The 16224-nt window shown below is 42.1% G+C and overlaps 3 protein-coding genes across 6 annotated transcripts; 2 read left to right on the top strand and 1 right to left on the bottom strand.

Moving 5' to 3' along the window:
* The first annotated feature begins 4056 nt into the window (after positions 1-4056).
* LOC116246741 (uncharacterized) lies at positions 4057-4824 on the top strand. Its single transcript, XM_031618593.1, has one exon. It carries the CDS (start codon positions 4057-4059, stop codon positions 4822-4824), a length of 768 nt encoding a protein of 255 aa, XP_031474453.1.
* A 1049-nt stretch (positions 4825-5873) lies between these two features.
* On the top strand, positions 5874-9173 carry LOC116258906 (pentatricopeptide repeat-containing protein At4g01030, mitochondrial). The gene has a single exon (XM_031636359.2). The coding sequence runs from the start codon at positions 5951-5953 to the stop codon at positions 8894-8896; it is 2946 nt and encodes a 981-aa protein (XP_031492219.1). The 5' UTR covers positions 5874-5950; the 3' UTR covers positions 8897-9173.
* Positions 9174-9312: 139 nt separating this feature from the next.
* Positions 9313-15008, bottom strand: LOC116258912 (probable polygalacturonase). 4 transcript variants are annotated; one of them, XM_031636401.2, is made up of 9 exons: positions 14656-15008; positions 14354-14435; positions 14091-14175; positions 13469-13877; positions 11706-11826; positions 10954-11128; positions 10421-10491; positions 9970-10159; positions 9313-9870 (listed from the first exon to the last, which is right to left on the bottom strand). In XM_031636401.2, the coding sequence occupies exons 4-9, from the start codon at positions 13811-13813 to the stop codon at positions 9432-9434; spliced, it is 1341 nt and encodes a 446-aa protein (XP_031492261.1). In that variant the 5' UTR covers positions 13814-13877; positions 14091-14175; positions 14354-14435; positions 14656-15008; the 3' UTR covers positions 9313-9431. The 4 variants fall into 4 exon arrangements, with proteins under 4 accessions (XP_031492261.1, XP_031492243.1, XP_031492254.1 ...); XM_031636383.2 differs by having other exon boundaries at positions 14354-15008; XM_031636394.2 differs by lacking the exon at positions 14091-14175 and having other exon boundaries at positions 14656-15007.
* Between the last annotated feature and the right edge of the window lie 1216 nt (positions 15009-16224).

Below are 16224 nucleotides of genomic sequence, written 5' to 3'. Positions count from 1 at the left end.
TTAACCATAGGACCAATCGATGCCATTAGTACTAACCATACCAATCAAGATGCCATCTAATGTTGCTCAGTTTACTAAGTTAAAGGGAGTTAACGAGACAAGCGATCTTCTTGCATCACTTTACCTCTTGTTCATTCGATGCTACAAAAAAATCACCCATGAAGATTACTTTTGTAAGAAGATAGGATCGATTAATGTTTCACATTGATCCATGGAAACAAATGAGCGACTGTGGCTGCAAAAGAAATTGGATGTCATAAAATAATCTCGTTAAATGACTTACAGTTTTATAAATGAAAGATTTATATTTCCTTCACATAGCTATGTACATGTGACTATAAGTACACTGCCATGGTCACCCATATAGGCAGATTGAATAAATAAACATCACAAGGAAGTACCTTAAGCAGGTCAAGTAGTTTCTCTTCTATGTACTTTTGCTCAGTGGTTGCATCTTCATAGGCTGAACACATGATGCTGCTCTTCTATACATTTTCTTCACAAAAGCAGAAACAAACATATCTGCAAAAGGTCAGGATCCATCCACTTTGAAGCATGTCATTTCTCTTTGGTACATCAAACATGCTTGCTACTTGCTATAGTTTTTAGCAGTAAAACGGGCTCAAGATGCTTAAATTTATACTCCATTCCTTCTAAGTCACTTACAGTCTTTCTCTTTTTGAAGGAATTTCATTACTTCACTAAAACCCTACTTGTTTCGATCTCAAAAAAATAAAGGGGGTTGAAATGTTGATGTCAGAAGCATGCAATCATATGGGTGGAGGAACATCTGCACTTTGTCATGAAAATGACATCAGAAAGGAAAAATATTGTTGATCAATAGGCCCTAACCATTTTCTAATGTTGTTTGCTACATTTCCCCAACTGGGATTTTGCATAAATTCATTAAAAAAACATAAAAGCAAAACAGTAATAACAAATGTAAACTTGAAATTTATCTGAGTACAGCACCTAAAATTTGTCACAATTTTCCCAACAATGGCATTGAGTAAAACCGGATGTTCCTAGAGATCGAGTTGTGCATTGTAACTGCTGCCACTGCCACTGCTGCAGCTGTAGTTGCTATTGTTGTTGCGTGCTCACTGCCAACCATGCCGAAACGCCCTGACAATTTTTACTAATGCATGATCCAACAACTGAACTAGTGAAAGAGATATACAGGTAACGTTGATACTTGAAATTGCAACACGGTGAAAAAGAATATTTTATATGGAGACATGCATATAAAATCCATGAAGATGGAACTTAGGCCGAACAAGAAAAAACAGATTCTTCAATCATCACACTTTATGTCAATCAACTAGCCTTTTAGGTGATCTCCAACTCCTAGTTCATCTAAAACCTTCCTCCCATTTTTGAAGAGGGTCAAGGAAGTCCCACCACCCGAGTCCCTTGCCCCAAACACCAAAGGTTTTATGCTCAACCTGGAAATTGGAAAAAATAAATTAGACTCTAATCGCCTTGCGACCTAGAATGTGTTTTCAAAAGGATGCTCTTGATCAAACATAATTATTGAACCCTGAATTCCTTCCCTAGAAAGGCCCAAATAAACTTTGAGACCAGTTCCACATTGTCTGCTGGAGATAGTGGTGGTCGAAAAATAAAACTAATTTTCATGAAGATGACTTGGAAGTTGCAGTTCAATCCATGAGGATGATCATACGGAATCCTGTAAAGAAGAGAATGATGCCATTAAATGGAAGGAATATATATCAGGAAAAAGGAGCTAATGAGACTATGGTCTAACTTGGGTCTCGTATGTGAGGCCGATCGACTGGATGAGAGAGAATGACACTCTCCAAACAGATCAAGATGCTGTTCAAAGTAGAAGAATGGCTTTTGATTTTGTCAGCCCCTGCAGAAACAATGGGTATTGTTGGTTGCTCTTAAGGTGGTGATGAAGCTCAATGGAAAGCTCTTAAGTGGGGGATCAATCAGCTTGCAAATGATATTGGCGCCTATCTGGTTACAGTGACCAATAAAGGATGGCAAAGAAGACTGATCGGGATTCTTGAAAGAAGAAGAAGGTGGCCAGCTCGATGGTTGCATTTAGCAAATAGCAGTAATAGAATGGAGATATGTGAAAGCAGAATTTCAGCTATAGTAGGCAGGAAAGTTGTGAATTGCAGGGAGCAGGATGGAAAGCATGAACTTGGATAAGATTGGCAGCACAGGCTCTCTGGGTTGGTTAGTACCCTTCTTTGGATAGATCAGTAGAGACGATGTTTGGATAGATCAAAGGGATTTACATTTTAGGCATGAGTGATTCATGTGAACAAACGCGATGTAAAGACAATCGATTTGGAATACTTATATATACAATTTGAAAAGTATAGAACTAAGCTGGAAGAAAGAGAGATGGCAGAAAAGCGATTCAATGAGTTCCAAAAGCAAAAGTGCCCTTGGCACGTCCGTTGAAACCTTAGAATCTAAGGCTCAAGGAAATCAAAGTCTCCCCAAAATGAGGCCCCATTCACGAAATGATATGTGCGACATATAGTGCTTTCACACGTGGGTCAAAGGATGGTAGGAGGCAGAAATTTTGAAAATGCAAGGTTGATGGTCCCCATAGTGAGCAAGTGAGGCCCGAAAGTCCAGCTTGTTTTCAGACTTGTCTTCTCCACAAGGAGCTTTAGATCAGCCTAAGATGTTCTTGATGGATCTCGTTTGACTGCCATCTTACATTCCTTATAGGCAAAATGGATATATAATTACTCTTATTCATAACCCTTATTCTTCTTCACTTGATTTTAGAACTTTTAGGAAATCTTATTATCTAAATATACACATCTTAAAGCCAAAAAATGTGTGAAAAAGGTTAATTAATGAAGGACAGTGCAGAGAGAGGAAGAAATAAGAACTTATACACTTGTGTGTTAATGTCAATGCTATTATTGTCCTGTTTCCTGAAGTAAGAACTTATATACTTGTATGTCAATGCTATTGTTTGTCCTGTTTCCTGTCTTCTGGTTTCCAGGTATGAACCGACTTAAAGGCGAGTTGGCATTTGTTTCCTGTCTTCGTTTACTCCCCTGCCCCGGGAAAAGACTACAACCTCTCCCAATTCCTAACCTTCACCAGATATCTATTTGTTTTAGTTTTTTAATTTTTAACGTCCTTCAAAGGCCACACCATTGGATAGCTTTGCTTCATTTTTTCGTAAGCTTCTATTTATTTATTTATTTATGGGGGCTGAAACTGAATGGATTGCTTCTCATGAAAGAGTTCTTCCATATTCTCATCACAGCTTTTAGTGAATGTCAAATACCAATCCCATCCATTTTTTGTTGAACACCAAGGTCACTGCCCTCTACAAACAGTAGAAATTCAGCTTTCAGATGATCTCATCAACCTATCAAATTCAATCTAAATAATATCTCATCTCTCTCTCTCTCTCTATATATATAACTCTCTCTCTCTCTCTCTCTATATATATATATATATATATTATATATATATATATATAGAGAGAGAGAGAGAGAGAGAAGAAGAAGAAGAAGAAGGTGCGGTCAGCCGCAGCAGGAAGTGGAAATTCACCGGTAAATAGTTTCGACGGGAGGCTTGAGAGAGGCTCATCGTTATCAGCGGAAGCGTGAAAAACTCCTCCGCCATACGTGACTGCCGCGTGAAACGCGGTCAACGGTCATAGCCGGTTACCGGGCACCCGCTCACCGACAGTCACACGCACACTCCTCCTTATTTGGTAAGACCTCGAATTAGGCCCGGTTCGGCTCTGCTCAAGAAACCGAACCACGATTTTACTTCATAGACCCCGTCTGACTCGGTCCGATCCCTTTGAGGGGTCCATTGACATTTGGATCCGGGAAATCTAAATCACCAAGTTCTCATGAGTCGGGAAACCGAGAACCGAGACGAGCTGGACCGGACTCGGGACCAAGGACGCTAGCCGTGGCCGGTGCTTCCGGACTCCACGCAGAGCCATAGGCGTGACGTTTCCCCAAAACCACCATTCAACGCCTCTATAAAAGTCTAAGCCAACGCTAGTCGTCTCCTCATTCACCCAAGTCCCCAGCCATGGCGAAGGGTTTCTTCTTCCTCTCCCTCCTCCTCTCCCTAGCCCTCCTTATCAATGCGCGGGTTCCTACCCTTCTGCCGGAGAAACCACAGGAAGATGGCCAGGATTCTCTTGTAAACATTGAGCCCAAGCTTCTCCTCCCGAGCGAGAAGCAGGAGTCGGAGTCCGAGCCGGCGACGCTACCGGCAGAGCCACTGACCCTGCGAGGCCCGATCCCCACCGAGGAGGACGATCTCTTTGCCGGAAACCGCCATCACGTGCACCACGTTTACATCCGCCGTCCTTTCCTCTTCCGCTTCCCCCGCCGATTCCACCACCACAAGCACGAACACGAACACGAGCACGAGCGCCACCACGACCACGAGCACCACGACGACCACGACCACGACGACCACGACCACGACGACGATCACGACGACGACCACGACGACGATCATGACGATGATCGCTATAAGCACCACCACCACGAGCACATGGGCGGTGGTCTTCATTTCTTCCCTGAGAAGGAGGGAGAGATCGAGTTCCCGATCAGAGGGGCGGAGTTCGAGGGCCGCTTCCTGGACGAGAGCCATCTTCCCGATTGGTTCCGTGGCCACGATCAGCCCCATCACCGCCATCACCACGACCACCACCACCGGTTTTTTCCCGATGGGTTCAAAGAGATGAAACGCAGACACAAGCACAAGCACGAGGATGAAGACGATGACGACAAGCCGCGGAAGGGAGGTGTTCTCAAGTGGTTTAGCAATCTGTTGAATATGCCATAGACAGAGGAAGATAGAGAAGGAGAGAGAGGCGGTTCTGCTTCTCCTTGGTGTTAGAATAGAAGGACCATGTGATCTATCAGGATAGGCCCCTTTGTCAGGCCTCCTGCTTTTGCTTCGTTGCTTGGTATTGATTTTGCCTGTGTGTGTAGTATGTATATGACTACTGTAACAATAAAACCTTTTTAGGTTTTGGTGCTCTGTTGACGTATACCCATATGGTTTATATAATGATGTTCGTTGTATAAAGTTATTGTTATAATGATATATACTGATAAATACATTTTGATTATTTGTTTCCACTCTTTCTTCCGCTTCATTCTTTTATCCTCTGCAAGTCAGTTTTCATTGTTTGTAAAGTAATGAAATGTGTTACTGACACAATATTTGAAAGATGTTAAATATGGAAAAATTGGAAATGTCAATGGCATGGGCACTGGAAATTGACCAGAGCAGATCGTATCAATGATGAGGTCTGTAGTGTTGGGTCTGTGAGGATCATGTTCTCCTCAAATGGGTTTCTATGTATTTGTCACATCTAATGGAACAACAAAAGATCCTGGGTCATCTGCTTCTGGATCTAGTTATATTTCTTAATTCTTATCCGATCTCATTCTAGATTCACATCTGCAGCTTCTTTTTTGAGAGCAGTGAAACTTTCACTGGAGAAGGAATTGGATGCACACTTTATGCAGGCAATCGCAAACTAAGCAAATGATGCTTTTGGAGGAGGCAAATCCACAAGGCCATTCAAGCATTTCCCCAATGCTTTGATTCCAAGCAATTCAGTGGATTGAAAGTCTGGTTTTCTCGGAACTCTTTGAGAGAACTACAGAAAAATGTTCTGACTAATGCCAATGTAGGCCATGGAATGAAGCCAGGCTAGCCAGCCTATGGTCCAGGTATCCATGTGATTCACTTTCCCATATTCTCAAATCGCAACCTGATTAGGATTCACCTTTCGCGTCGTATCGGATCTGTTCGACCCATTTACCATGAAATAAAATTCATGAAGGACGACGTGGTACACAGAAAAAGGTAGACGCTGTAAATTGCCTTATCCGCTTCCATAAGCCTGGAGCTCACCAGCAACCTGAATGTCTCTCTCTCTCTCTCTCTCTGATTCAAGATGGAGACAATCACTAGACAATCCCAATTCCAGTTGTCATCTCCCTGCAACTTCAATCGTTTCAGTAGATATCCTGCATGTGTTAAAAGCTGCAGCACCCGAGTTCAACCAATTCTTGAATTCTCTGAGTCTTCGACAACGTCAAGTCTTGAAGCGAAGCCATTAACCCTGGCACCACTATGGCGGTACCCGACTGAATCTGTCTTCTCTCGCTTCGACGAACTCGAGAAACCGATCTCCATGGATGCCCTAAAACAGATTCATGCTCAGATAGCAAAAATGAACCGGGAAGATGCAGTGGATGCGTGGAAGAAACTAGTAGACATGTATGTACACATCGATGATTTCGAATCTGTAGGCATTATTTTTAGCCATCTGGCTGCTGCGACGGAATCCTTGAATCATTTGCTAGAAACAATCCGCGGCGCGGTGAAACCAGAAGCACTTCTTAGGATTGTGGCTGAGTTGCATAAAAAAGGATTGATGGCACGCTTCGAGGACGTTCTAGCTTTTGCGGTGAAGATTTGTGGAGACTCAGGGAATTCGCTCATGGGTGGTATGCTGCACGGGGTCATGGTGAAAACCGGATTCACTTCACATGATTATCTAGACTCTGTTTTCTTGAAAATGTATGGTGGTTCTTGCAAGTTAGAAGAAGCACGTAAAGTGTTCGATAAAATGAGTTCAAGAACCACATTTCTCTGGGATGTAATGATTGAGATGTATCTGAAGAACCAATTATGGTTTGAGGCGCTAGATTTTTTCCGCGAGATGCAATTCTCACTCGTCAAATGCAGTCGAGCTACGATAGCAAGAGTTCTCCAAGCTTGCGGGAGGCTGGAAGCTCTCAGAGAAGGCAAACAGGTGCATGGATATGCTATAAGGTACGGTCTATTGCAGTTTGTGGCTGTAGGGAACTCGTTGATTAGCACCTACTGCAAAACCAGGCAACTAGGATCTGCAAGACTGGTTTTTGATGGAATCAGTAACCGTGATTTGATCTCTTGGAACTCAATGATATCAGGGTATGCACTGAATGGCTTTTTGAATGATGCTTGGGACGTTTTCCAGGAACTGGATTCTTCGGGAACCAAGCCAGATGTAGTCACATGGAATTGCTTGATTTCTGGGCATGCACTTCATGGATCTGTAGAAGAAGTTGAGAAAATTTTTCATATGATGAACAGGGAGGGGATAAAACCTGATGCATCATCCTGGAGTTCAGCTATTTCTGGTTTTTCACGACGGAATGATGCATCAGTTTCGTTGAGACTATTCCGGAAAATGTTGAGTTCAGGCATCAAACCAAATGCAAGCTCTATCACAAGCATACTTCAAGCTGTTGCAGAACAAGGAACAGCGAGACTAGGGAGAGAAATCCATGGCCATATCAGCAGAAATGAATATGAGAATGACATCTGCATGAGAACCTCATTAGTGGAGATGTATGTCAAGCACGGGAGATTAGTTGAAGCGAGGAGGGTCTTTGATTATATGAAGCACAGGAATTCATTCACATGGAATACTCTTGTTGCAGGGTATGCACGTAATAGGCATATCGGTGAAGCTTTGGATCTCTTAAATCAGATGGAAGAAGAAGGTATCCGGCCAGATCTGATCACATGGAACAGCCTCATATCGGGGTATTCTCTAATGGGTCAGAGCAAACAAGCATTGGTATTGATTCGACAACTGAATAAGACGGGCTTTACTCCAAATGTAGTTTCATGGACGGCAATGATCAGCGGATGTTCAAAGGCAGGAAATTATGGAGACGCTTTGCTTGCTTTCAGAGAAATGCAGAAAGCAGGAATTCAACCTAATGCTGCCACCGTGGCAAGTTTAGTTTCTGTAACAGCAGCCTTAGCTTCATTTTACCAAGGAGCAGAATTGCACTGTTATGCCATCAGAAATGGACTTGATGACTACAAATACGTAGCGTCTGCACTTGTGGACATGTACTCTAGGTCAGGAAATTTAGAGAACGCTTATCTTGTTTTCAGTAAGATCAAAGACAAGAATTTAGTCTGTTGGAATGCCATGATCAAAGGATATGCTCTTCATAGGCTGGGCGAAAAGGCAATTTCCATCTACGACGAAATGCGTGAAATAGGTATCCAACCAGACGGTGTTACATTCACTTCTCTTCTGTCTGCTTGCAGTCATTCTGGTTTACTTGTCGAAGGGTGGAAATTTTTTGATAGCATGAGAGAGGAATTTGGTGTCATTCCAACCATAGAGCACTATGCGTGTATGATAGATCTTCTAGGTCGGAACGGTTATTTGGATGAAGCACTGGATTTGATCAAGACCATGCCACTAAGACCAGATACAAGTGTTTGGGGATCTTTGCTTCTTGCATGCAAAGTTCACCAGAACGTCAAGCTTGCTGAATTTGTAGCAAAGCGACTCTTCAAACTAGAACCCTATAACTCTGCAAATTACTCGCTACTCATGAACTTGTATGCTGCACAAAGCCGATGGGATGAAATCGAAAATCTAAAAGATGCAATGAACGTTATAGGTGTCAGGAACAAGAGGGGGTGGAGTTGGATCTGGATCAATAAGGAAGTTCATGTTTTCTCTGCGAAAGGAAGGCCACATAGAGATATGGGAGAAATATACTTTGAATTATGCCAGTTGGTCGCTCAAATGAGAAGATTGGGTTATAAACCTGATACAAGTTGCGTGATTCTTAACGCTGATGAGGACCAAAAAGAACAAATGGTTTTGAGTCATACTGAGAAGCTAGCTATAACATATGGGCTTATAAAGACAGGTGAAGGCATGCCGATAAGAGTTATAACGAATACCAGAATCTGCGGAGATTGCCATGTAGCAGCAAAATACATATCTAGAATTACTGGCCGCAAGATATACCTACGAGATGGATGCAGGTTCCATGAATTTGTGAATGGGAAATGTTCTTGCAATGACTATTGGTGAGTGGTGATGGAAATCAAACACATCATCAAAGAAGGTTTATTATTATTATCTTGGCCAAGGAGCAACATTCTCTTCGACAAAAGCGAGATGCAGAAACTTTTCCCTGATTGTCTCAAATTCTCTTCCCGAAAGCTATAAGATTTTGCCATCTGCATAGCATATGGAGAATACCTACAACAAGTGACGGTAAAATGAAGTGTTAACAATGGTCTGCTAGTGTTCAAGTCATTACGCTTACTCCTGAAGTTGTGTGACTATACAACCAGGAGAGAACGAGGCGAAACGCAACGTGAGTTGTACTTGGTGCTAAACTAAAACGAATTGCATAGTCCAAGTACAGGCAAAAGAGACCTATACGCTTCTTCATCAACTCCACTCTTCATGCAATAGCAGTTTTCCAATGTAGAAAAAATGCATTGAACAAATGGACGGTGACTTCTTATCACAGGAAAAGGATGCATTACACGATTATATGAATTACAAGATTTAATGTGGGGAAGGGACACAAGTGGCCAGAAACAACATTCCAAGAAATTCAAGGACAGGAGCCAGAACCCTGTGTACTGATCAGTTGGGTACAAGGCCAAGGGTGCACTCCAAGGGCAGAGCCCTCAATACTGTCGCATTTCCATGGCAAAGTGGCGGCCGTCCCTTTGAGATTTATGTTTGAAAGACAAATCCGTTGAAACGGTGACTTCTGCATGCCTTCGAGAGATCCTGGATTCCTCACATTGATACCCCACACGTTAATGATTGAGATGCCATCCACAACTGGAAGTGCATTGGGGTTATATTTGTCATCGGGATGATCGCCAACATTTCCTGCAAACCTGATCGCATTCTTCACATTCTCCATGTAGATATCTCTGACTGTTATATTTCGAATTATCCCTCCCCTGCCAGCGTTCGTTTTGAGGAATATGCCAGTGGAAGTATTGTAGAGATTGATGTTTTCAACCAAAATGTTCTCGATCCTGCAAAGAGTATCTTGTGAACGTTAATGCCTCCCGTCGGCCACAAAAGATTTCTCATTTTTTTATTAGGAAAGAAAAATGCACTAAAGAGCAACTTACCCGCCAGAAGTTTCACTGCCAAAGGCAATCCCTGCATAAGGATATGATGAGCCACTTATCCGTCGGATGGTGATGTTGGAGCTTCGACGATTATAGGCGATCCCATACTCATCCCACCCACTTTTTATTGCTACCAAGTCATCACCAGTATTTATATAGCTATCTTCGATGCACACATTAGAACTAGAATCTGCAGAGCATTACACATCATGCTTCAGTCATAAAGAACAGCTTTCAAGCTGGCTAGATTAAATTAGCGGAATTCCACAGAATCAGGAAGAAAAATAGCTGTTGATAACCAATTAGCAGGAGGATGAAAAAAGGAAGCATTATCATTTCTGAAAAGGAAAATAAAATTTCAAATGCATAATTATAAAAACAAAAAACAAAAACTAAAAGGCGTTATCACCCTGCAACACAGATCCATCATAAAGGCCTTGCAATGCAGTACCTGGATCAATTCCATCAGTATTGGGGGAGTCAACTGGTGCCAAGATTGTCACATGATTGATAACAACATTGCTGCAATGGTTAAAAAGGATTGGCATGAGATGCAGCATCATAAACTGAGAATTGCCAGAAATGAGCAAATAAACGAGACTTGACCAATGAAGCTAGGAAATGGCTGGAATTACCATCTCTTTTGATGTGTATGTGTGTGTCTGGCTGTGTGCACATCTAAGCAAACTAAAAGCTTGAGTGGCAATACAGGTTGTGCAGCAGACGGGAACACAACCTTGATATTCATTAGCAAAAGATGAAGTGTGGAAGTTTTCTCTAGCCCATAAACCAAGCGTACTGCTAATATCATTTTCTTTATGAAAGTATTGTACCCAATCACAACATATTTTATTTAGTCTGTTTCAGAAATTTAAGAAAATGTAAAAAAGAGAGAACTCGCAACGTCCCACTTCTAAATCACCCTTTTCCCAACCAAAAGGGAAAAAATACAAAGCCAAAAAAGCACAACTCAATTATCAGTACCTGCAATAAACAGGATGAATGTTCCAAAATGGAGAGTCCCTGAAGACCACGTTTGAAATAATGATGTCTCTAGAATGCATCAATTCCAAAAGACTTGGTCTTGTATACTGAAGGGAGCGATCTTTCCACATGTTCCACCAGACTTGACCTTGACCATCGATTGTTCCATTCTCACCTGCATAACTCAAATCAACATTCACTTTCAGTTATGTGCAATAAGAATTGCAAAATGGTTAGAAAATTTGATAGTTCATTAGTCCATATAAAGGAATCCGCCTCAAACTGGGATAATTAGAAAAATTTACAACCAAACCCCCACCCCCCACAACCGATGAGATTCACTCTAAGCCCAGTACAGAACATACAAGATTACCAAGCTTTCAGTTTACCAAGTAATCAGAATCGAATGAACATCTTGTGCATTTGACACACAACAAGCTTCCAGAAATTTCAGAACCTAATCTCACCCAGGAAACTGGCTTTGGTGAAAGTTGGATCTACTCCCCGATATATGTAGTACAACCATAAACGTTTCCCAGCTTTACATTGATGAGGACTGAGACGCATTCTAAACAGTGGACATGCGCACATCAAGTACATTTACAGGTAAAATAAAAGTTTATACAAAACGAGCAGGAAAATGCTGACGAAGAAACAGTTTCAAACAAAAATGGGGATTTATGAGCGCGGCCTAACCCAGGACAGAAATCATCAGAAGAGTACAGAGAAGTAAATGTTCCGGGAGAGCTCACCTGTAATTACAACGTCATGGATGCTATTCCCATGAATGAAACTGATGTACCGCCCTCCAGGCCTCTCCCTCCCCCTCCCATAAGAAGGCAAGGGTGCTACTAATGGCCAACTACTGGCGTCCTGCATAAGTAAACACAGCTTACAGTTACACCCATTCTTTTGATTCTCAGGTAGCATGTACCTACCAAACAGACTTCAGATCCAAGTACACAATCAGAGAGGGCATCCCTCAGTAAGCGGCTGGAGTTTTTTACACTGAAAGTTTCACAATGCTGGGGAGGCAACAGTAAATCTGGAACTGACATCATGTCACTCTATTGAATTGCCCAGCAATGTGAACCATACATTTTGTTCTGTTAGAATGGTCAATGTAATGATGAGAGTACATTGACAATAAGATGAAGAACTCCTATGGCCGAAAGAGTCTCAAAATGAAACGGGCGGCCACCTGATCATCAATCTGGCAAGTTACTGCAACCAGTGTTATCCGTATCGGCCCAATACGTCGAAAAACCTATACGATACACTTATAATACACTATATACATGTGCATCGTAGGCGTATTGCCTGTATCGTGTGATACAGGGAACTCTGGGAGGGGGAAGTTTAACTAGTTTTCTAAAAAAATCAATCATATGTTGGTGAAGGCATTCATTGATGATAATCATGAACGAATTGTATTGTGTGGACTTGTGGTATAATCTAAAACATTTTAAACTTGTGATTAATGCTTATTATGTTATTCTGAATCTATGATTTCTCGTTTCTCAATGTGTTGTTGATATATTATAGTTTATGCATGATGAATCATACATTCTTTGTGAGATGTGTTGTTTATATGGAATGCAATTTTCCTATTTTTCTTTAACTTTTTTTTGTATGTTTTGAATTAAAAAATTAATCTTAAGATACGCTATACTATGTTTACGATATATTAAGATACAACGTATAGATACGCTATATTATATTTACGACATATTAGGATACAACGTATAGGTCGGCCGGACTGATATACGTTACCATACGCCCTTTACAACATTGACTGCAACCATGTCTCCTGTTCTCACCTCGAGGGTGGTTTTTCTATTCCTAAAAATATTCAAGCAATTTTTCAACAAGGAGCACGTGACAGCAGTTTGAAGATTAGGTTACTAAAATCTGTATGCAAATCAAGTCCATGTATGTCGAATATCTTTCACGATTTTCAAGTTCTCTATGAGCAGGCCTGGGTTGCCGTCAAACACGCTTTAGTAAACTCCACATACAATGAATCTCCGCGAGGCCCCAATTCACAAGGGAATGTAAAACTATAAAAGATTATTATAGTTACCGTGCCAGAAGCTTGCCCGGTCCTTCTCTTACGTGCTAAATATTAATAAAGGAAAACGGTACATGGGTGAATCACGTGCAGGTTGTGTTTTAAAATTCAGGTTTCAAATATTTAAAGGCAAACACTCGCCCTTTTTCTTTAATTGCTCTTATTATCCTGTTAAGTTACTTTTGCCCTCCAAAGTAACTCTCTTTCTTGAGCAAGTTCATGAGAGAGTTAGGAAACCGAGACAGATGCCAATCTCTTCTCATAGGCTCACGAGGAATGACTCCGGTCTAGGACTACGTCTTCCCGATACCAACATGACAGAATTCATTTCCGGTCCCCCAAAACGAATCGAATCGGTTAGTCGGATCCCAAAAACCAGTTTCGATCGCCATTGCAAATCAAGCAGTTGAAAGGGAGAGTGGGGAGAGGTAGAGAGGCGGGTACCTGAGTGGCTTGGATAACGGCGCCCTTGGCCAAGTAGAGGGTCATGTGGCTGGTGAGATTGAAGGGGCCGGTGAGGTAGACGCCCGGCGGCACGTAGAGCAGGGTGCCCCCTTGCCGGTGGAGGTGCTGAATCCTGTAGATGGCGCTCCTGAACGCCCACGTGTTGAGGGTCCGGCCGTCCCCGACTCCTCCGAAGTCGGTTATGGAGATGACATCCCGCCGGGTCTTCAGGGGCACCGTCTGCGAGCAGGTGGTGAAGTACGCAGCATCAACCGCGGACAGCATCGAAGCCCATCCCACAAGCGCAAGCAGCCACAGTCGGAACATCCTCCCGGTGGCCGCCATGCTCTGCTTTCCTTTCTTGGAGAGAGACAGAGAAAGAGGGATACGGCTCTTCTGAAATGTGATTCTGGAAAGACGAATTGAAGTTAATGACAACAGTTGGAGTTTAATCAGGAGTTTTCTCCTGGGCAGGAGAGTATCCGTTGCAAGAAGAGCGTTAATGGCAGACTTCACTTGGAACCATTTCTCAAATTAAGAAGATTTCTACAGAGCGAGAGAGAGAGAGAGAGAGAGAGAGAGATTGCCAACAAGTGCGCAAGATTCGCGAAGGAAAACTAACAATGGCGAACTTCTGCCCTTTTCCTTTCAAGCGGATGAAGGAACAAGACTCTTGTTCCTTACAAGAGACATTTGAGACTTAATCCCTGACCCCACGCACAGAGAAAAAGAAAAAAAAGAAAAAAGAATTACATAAATGAATACAAAGAGGAAACAAGCAGAACACTCCAAGGAGGAAACCCCTCAAGGGAGAGATCCGCACATCCACAAAAAGCAGATAAATAAATAAAAATAAATGCAAAAAAGATTAGAAGGAAGAAGAACCTAGGAAAACTTCACTGGTATCGGATTGACCGTTGTATAATCCAAAGGAAAATCCCTTCGGATCGCCCTCCAATGGCGGAATCTGCAAGCAATGACTCTATTAAGTATGAACAACACAGCAATAACAACGGTCCAAGAAGCAGAAGACGCTAGTCCAACACCAGTGGTAGTAGCAGAACCATAGTAGCAGAAAATCAGAAAGTGGGGAGAGACAAAGAGTGCTAGAACAAGCGAGGAAAGGGGAAAGGGAAGTTGAAAAGGTGGAAACGAGAAGCTTTGCTGGGATGCTTTTCAATGCTTACAAATGGAAGGCTCCAAAGCACAGATGGGGTGCGGAATATTTAATAGCAGGAAGAATGGGTGGAGGAACTAATTTTCATTCCCTTCTTCCCTTTTATCTACGAGCCTTGGGACTGCAAAAGGTGTATAAACAGATGTACCGGGTAACAGGGCTCTGTGAGAGAGAGGGAGAGAGAGAGAAGGGGGGGGGGTAGTGGCCTTCCTATTAAAAAAAAAAAACGAGAGAGAGTGGAGAGTAGCAGCGAGCGTTGGGGAGAGAGAGAGAGAGAGAGAAAGCGCCCTTTATGAGGGAGAGGGACCATCTTCGTGAAAAGTGAAAACTATCTTCTGAGCCGATTCTCTAGGAACATGAAGCCGTGTCTTCTTAAGCAGACAGCTTGGAGGAGCAATTTGGTTGCCAGGTGCTTCATTTTCCTCCTCCTTAAAGCAACGAAGGATCTATTCAAACGATACTTGCAACTCGAGATAAAGAAAATAAGACAAAGCTGCTGATGTTTATTAGTATATGTTGAGCTTGAATTAAAGATGCAAGCAATGTGGATCCAAAACTGTCAAAATACACGTTGAATCTAGATCTAAGACATCTAAACATTGAGAAAAAAAACACATTCTGCAGCTTCAACTCGATCAAACACTTGGTATATCCACCAATTTTGAAGAGATGGCCGACCTTCCTAACAACCGAGCATGTTGGTAATGAATAGTTGGCCTAAAATTAGTAGAGCATCTCCTGGTTGGTTGGGAGCTGATTTTAGCATCTTCCTTTTGAATTGAATATGGAAGTTCTGAAAAGACGGCCGTAATCCAACCGACGGGCTTAGAATTGACCTCAGTTGTTATTTTCTTTGGAATTTCAACAATGAAAATGAATGTCCAAAGATCAGACGGCTCATGGGCATCCATCTTTGGGAGGTAAGTCCCTATCAGCTCCAACCACCATTCTTCAAGAATCACCTGTCTGAAAAAACCGAAAAGTGCATATCAATCTTTTTCCCTTTGGAACTTGATTCCTTATCTAGAAACATATTTACAGTTACCATCTTTTACCAACACATTATTAATTTCATTAGCGCAGATTTACTTATGATGAGCAGGTTGGTAGGTGGCGGCATAATGTGTTGGTAAAATTCGTTAATATCTGTACTGCTGATTTACCCTCTTTAATACGAGGGATTGATCTCAACTAAAGAGGAAGAAGCCGGCGGCATAAAGTAGGTTCCCTTGCCTTCATGTTTGTTTGACAATTCCTTTTCTTCTCTACTTTGATTTCTTCGCCTACGACGAACTTGGGAGTAAAGATTCGTGAAGCAATGTCACCAGCAGATGCCATGATTCATTTCGAGCCCAAGTGCAACGTGGTTGTGTCGGTGGAAAAAAGGCCAATTTGGTAGGTTCTAGATGGAATTTTGGTAGATTGAGCCGAGGGAACACATATCAATGACTCTGGACTATGATCAATTGAGAAATCAAGAAATTCTGATGAAAATCAAGCTAAAACGAGCTGCAGACATTAATAAAAGCAAAGTTATTAAGTGAATAAGATAATTTCTGCAGGTAGGCCATGGCGGTCA

This window comes from Nymphaea colorata, chromosome 1 (genome assembly GCF_008831285.2).
Source record: "Nymphaea colorata isolate Beijing-Zhang1983 chromosome 1, ASM883128v2, whole genome shotgun sequence".
NCBI classification, from domain to species: Eukaryota; Viridiplantae; Streptophyta; class Magnoliopsida; order Nymphaeales; family Nymphaeaceae; genus Nymphaea; species Nymphaea colorata.
The sequence above is the reverse complement of the archived record's forward strand: the minus strand, read 5'-3'. Positions and strand labels throughout refer to the sequence as shown.

What these genes read in the sequence shown, in the direction of transcription:
- LOC116246741 (XM_031618593.1), top strand. Translation starts at nt 4,057, where the DNA reads ATGGCGAAGGGTTTCTTCTTCCTCTCCCTCCTCCTCTCCCTAGCCCTC.
- LOC116258906 (XM_031636359.2), top strand. Translation starts at nt 5,951, where the DNA reads ATGGAGACAATCACTAGACAATCCCAATTCCAGTTGTCATCTCCCTGC.
- LOC116258912 (XM_031636383.2), bottom strand. Translation starts at nt 13,813, where the DNA reads ATGGCGGCCACCGGGAGGATGTTCCGACTGTGGCTGCTTGCGCTTGTG. An exon ending in ATTCATCCTGTTTATTGCAG is followed by an intron (nt 10,492 to 10,953) that starts GTACTGATAATT and finishes TAACCATTGCAG; the next exon opens with CAATGTTGTTATCAATCATG. An exon ending in TACTGATGGAATTGATCCAG is followed by an intron (nt 10,160 to 10,420) that starts GTACTGCATTGC and finishes AATGCTCTGCAG; the next exon opens with ATTCTAGTTCTAATGTGTGC.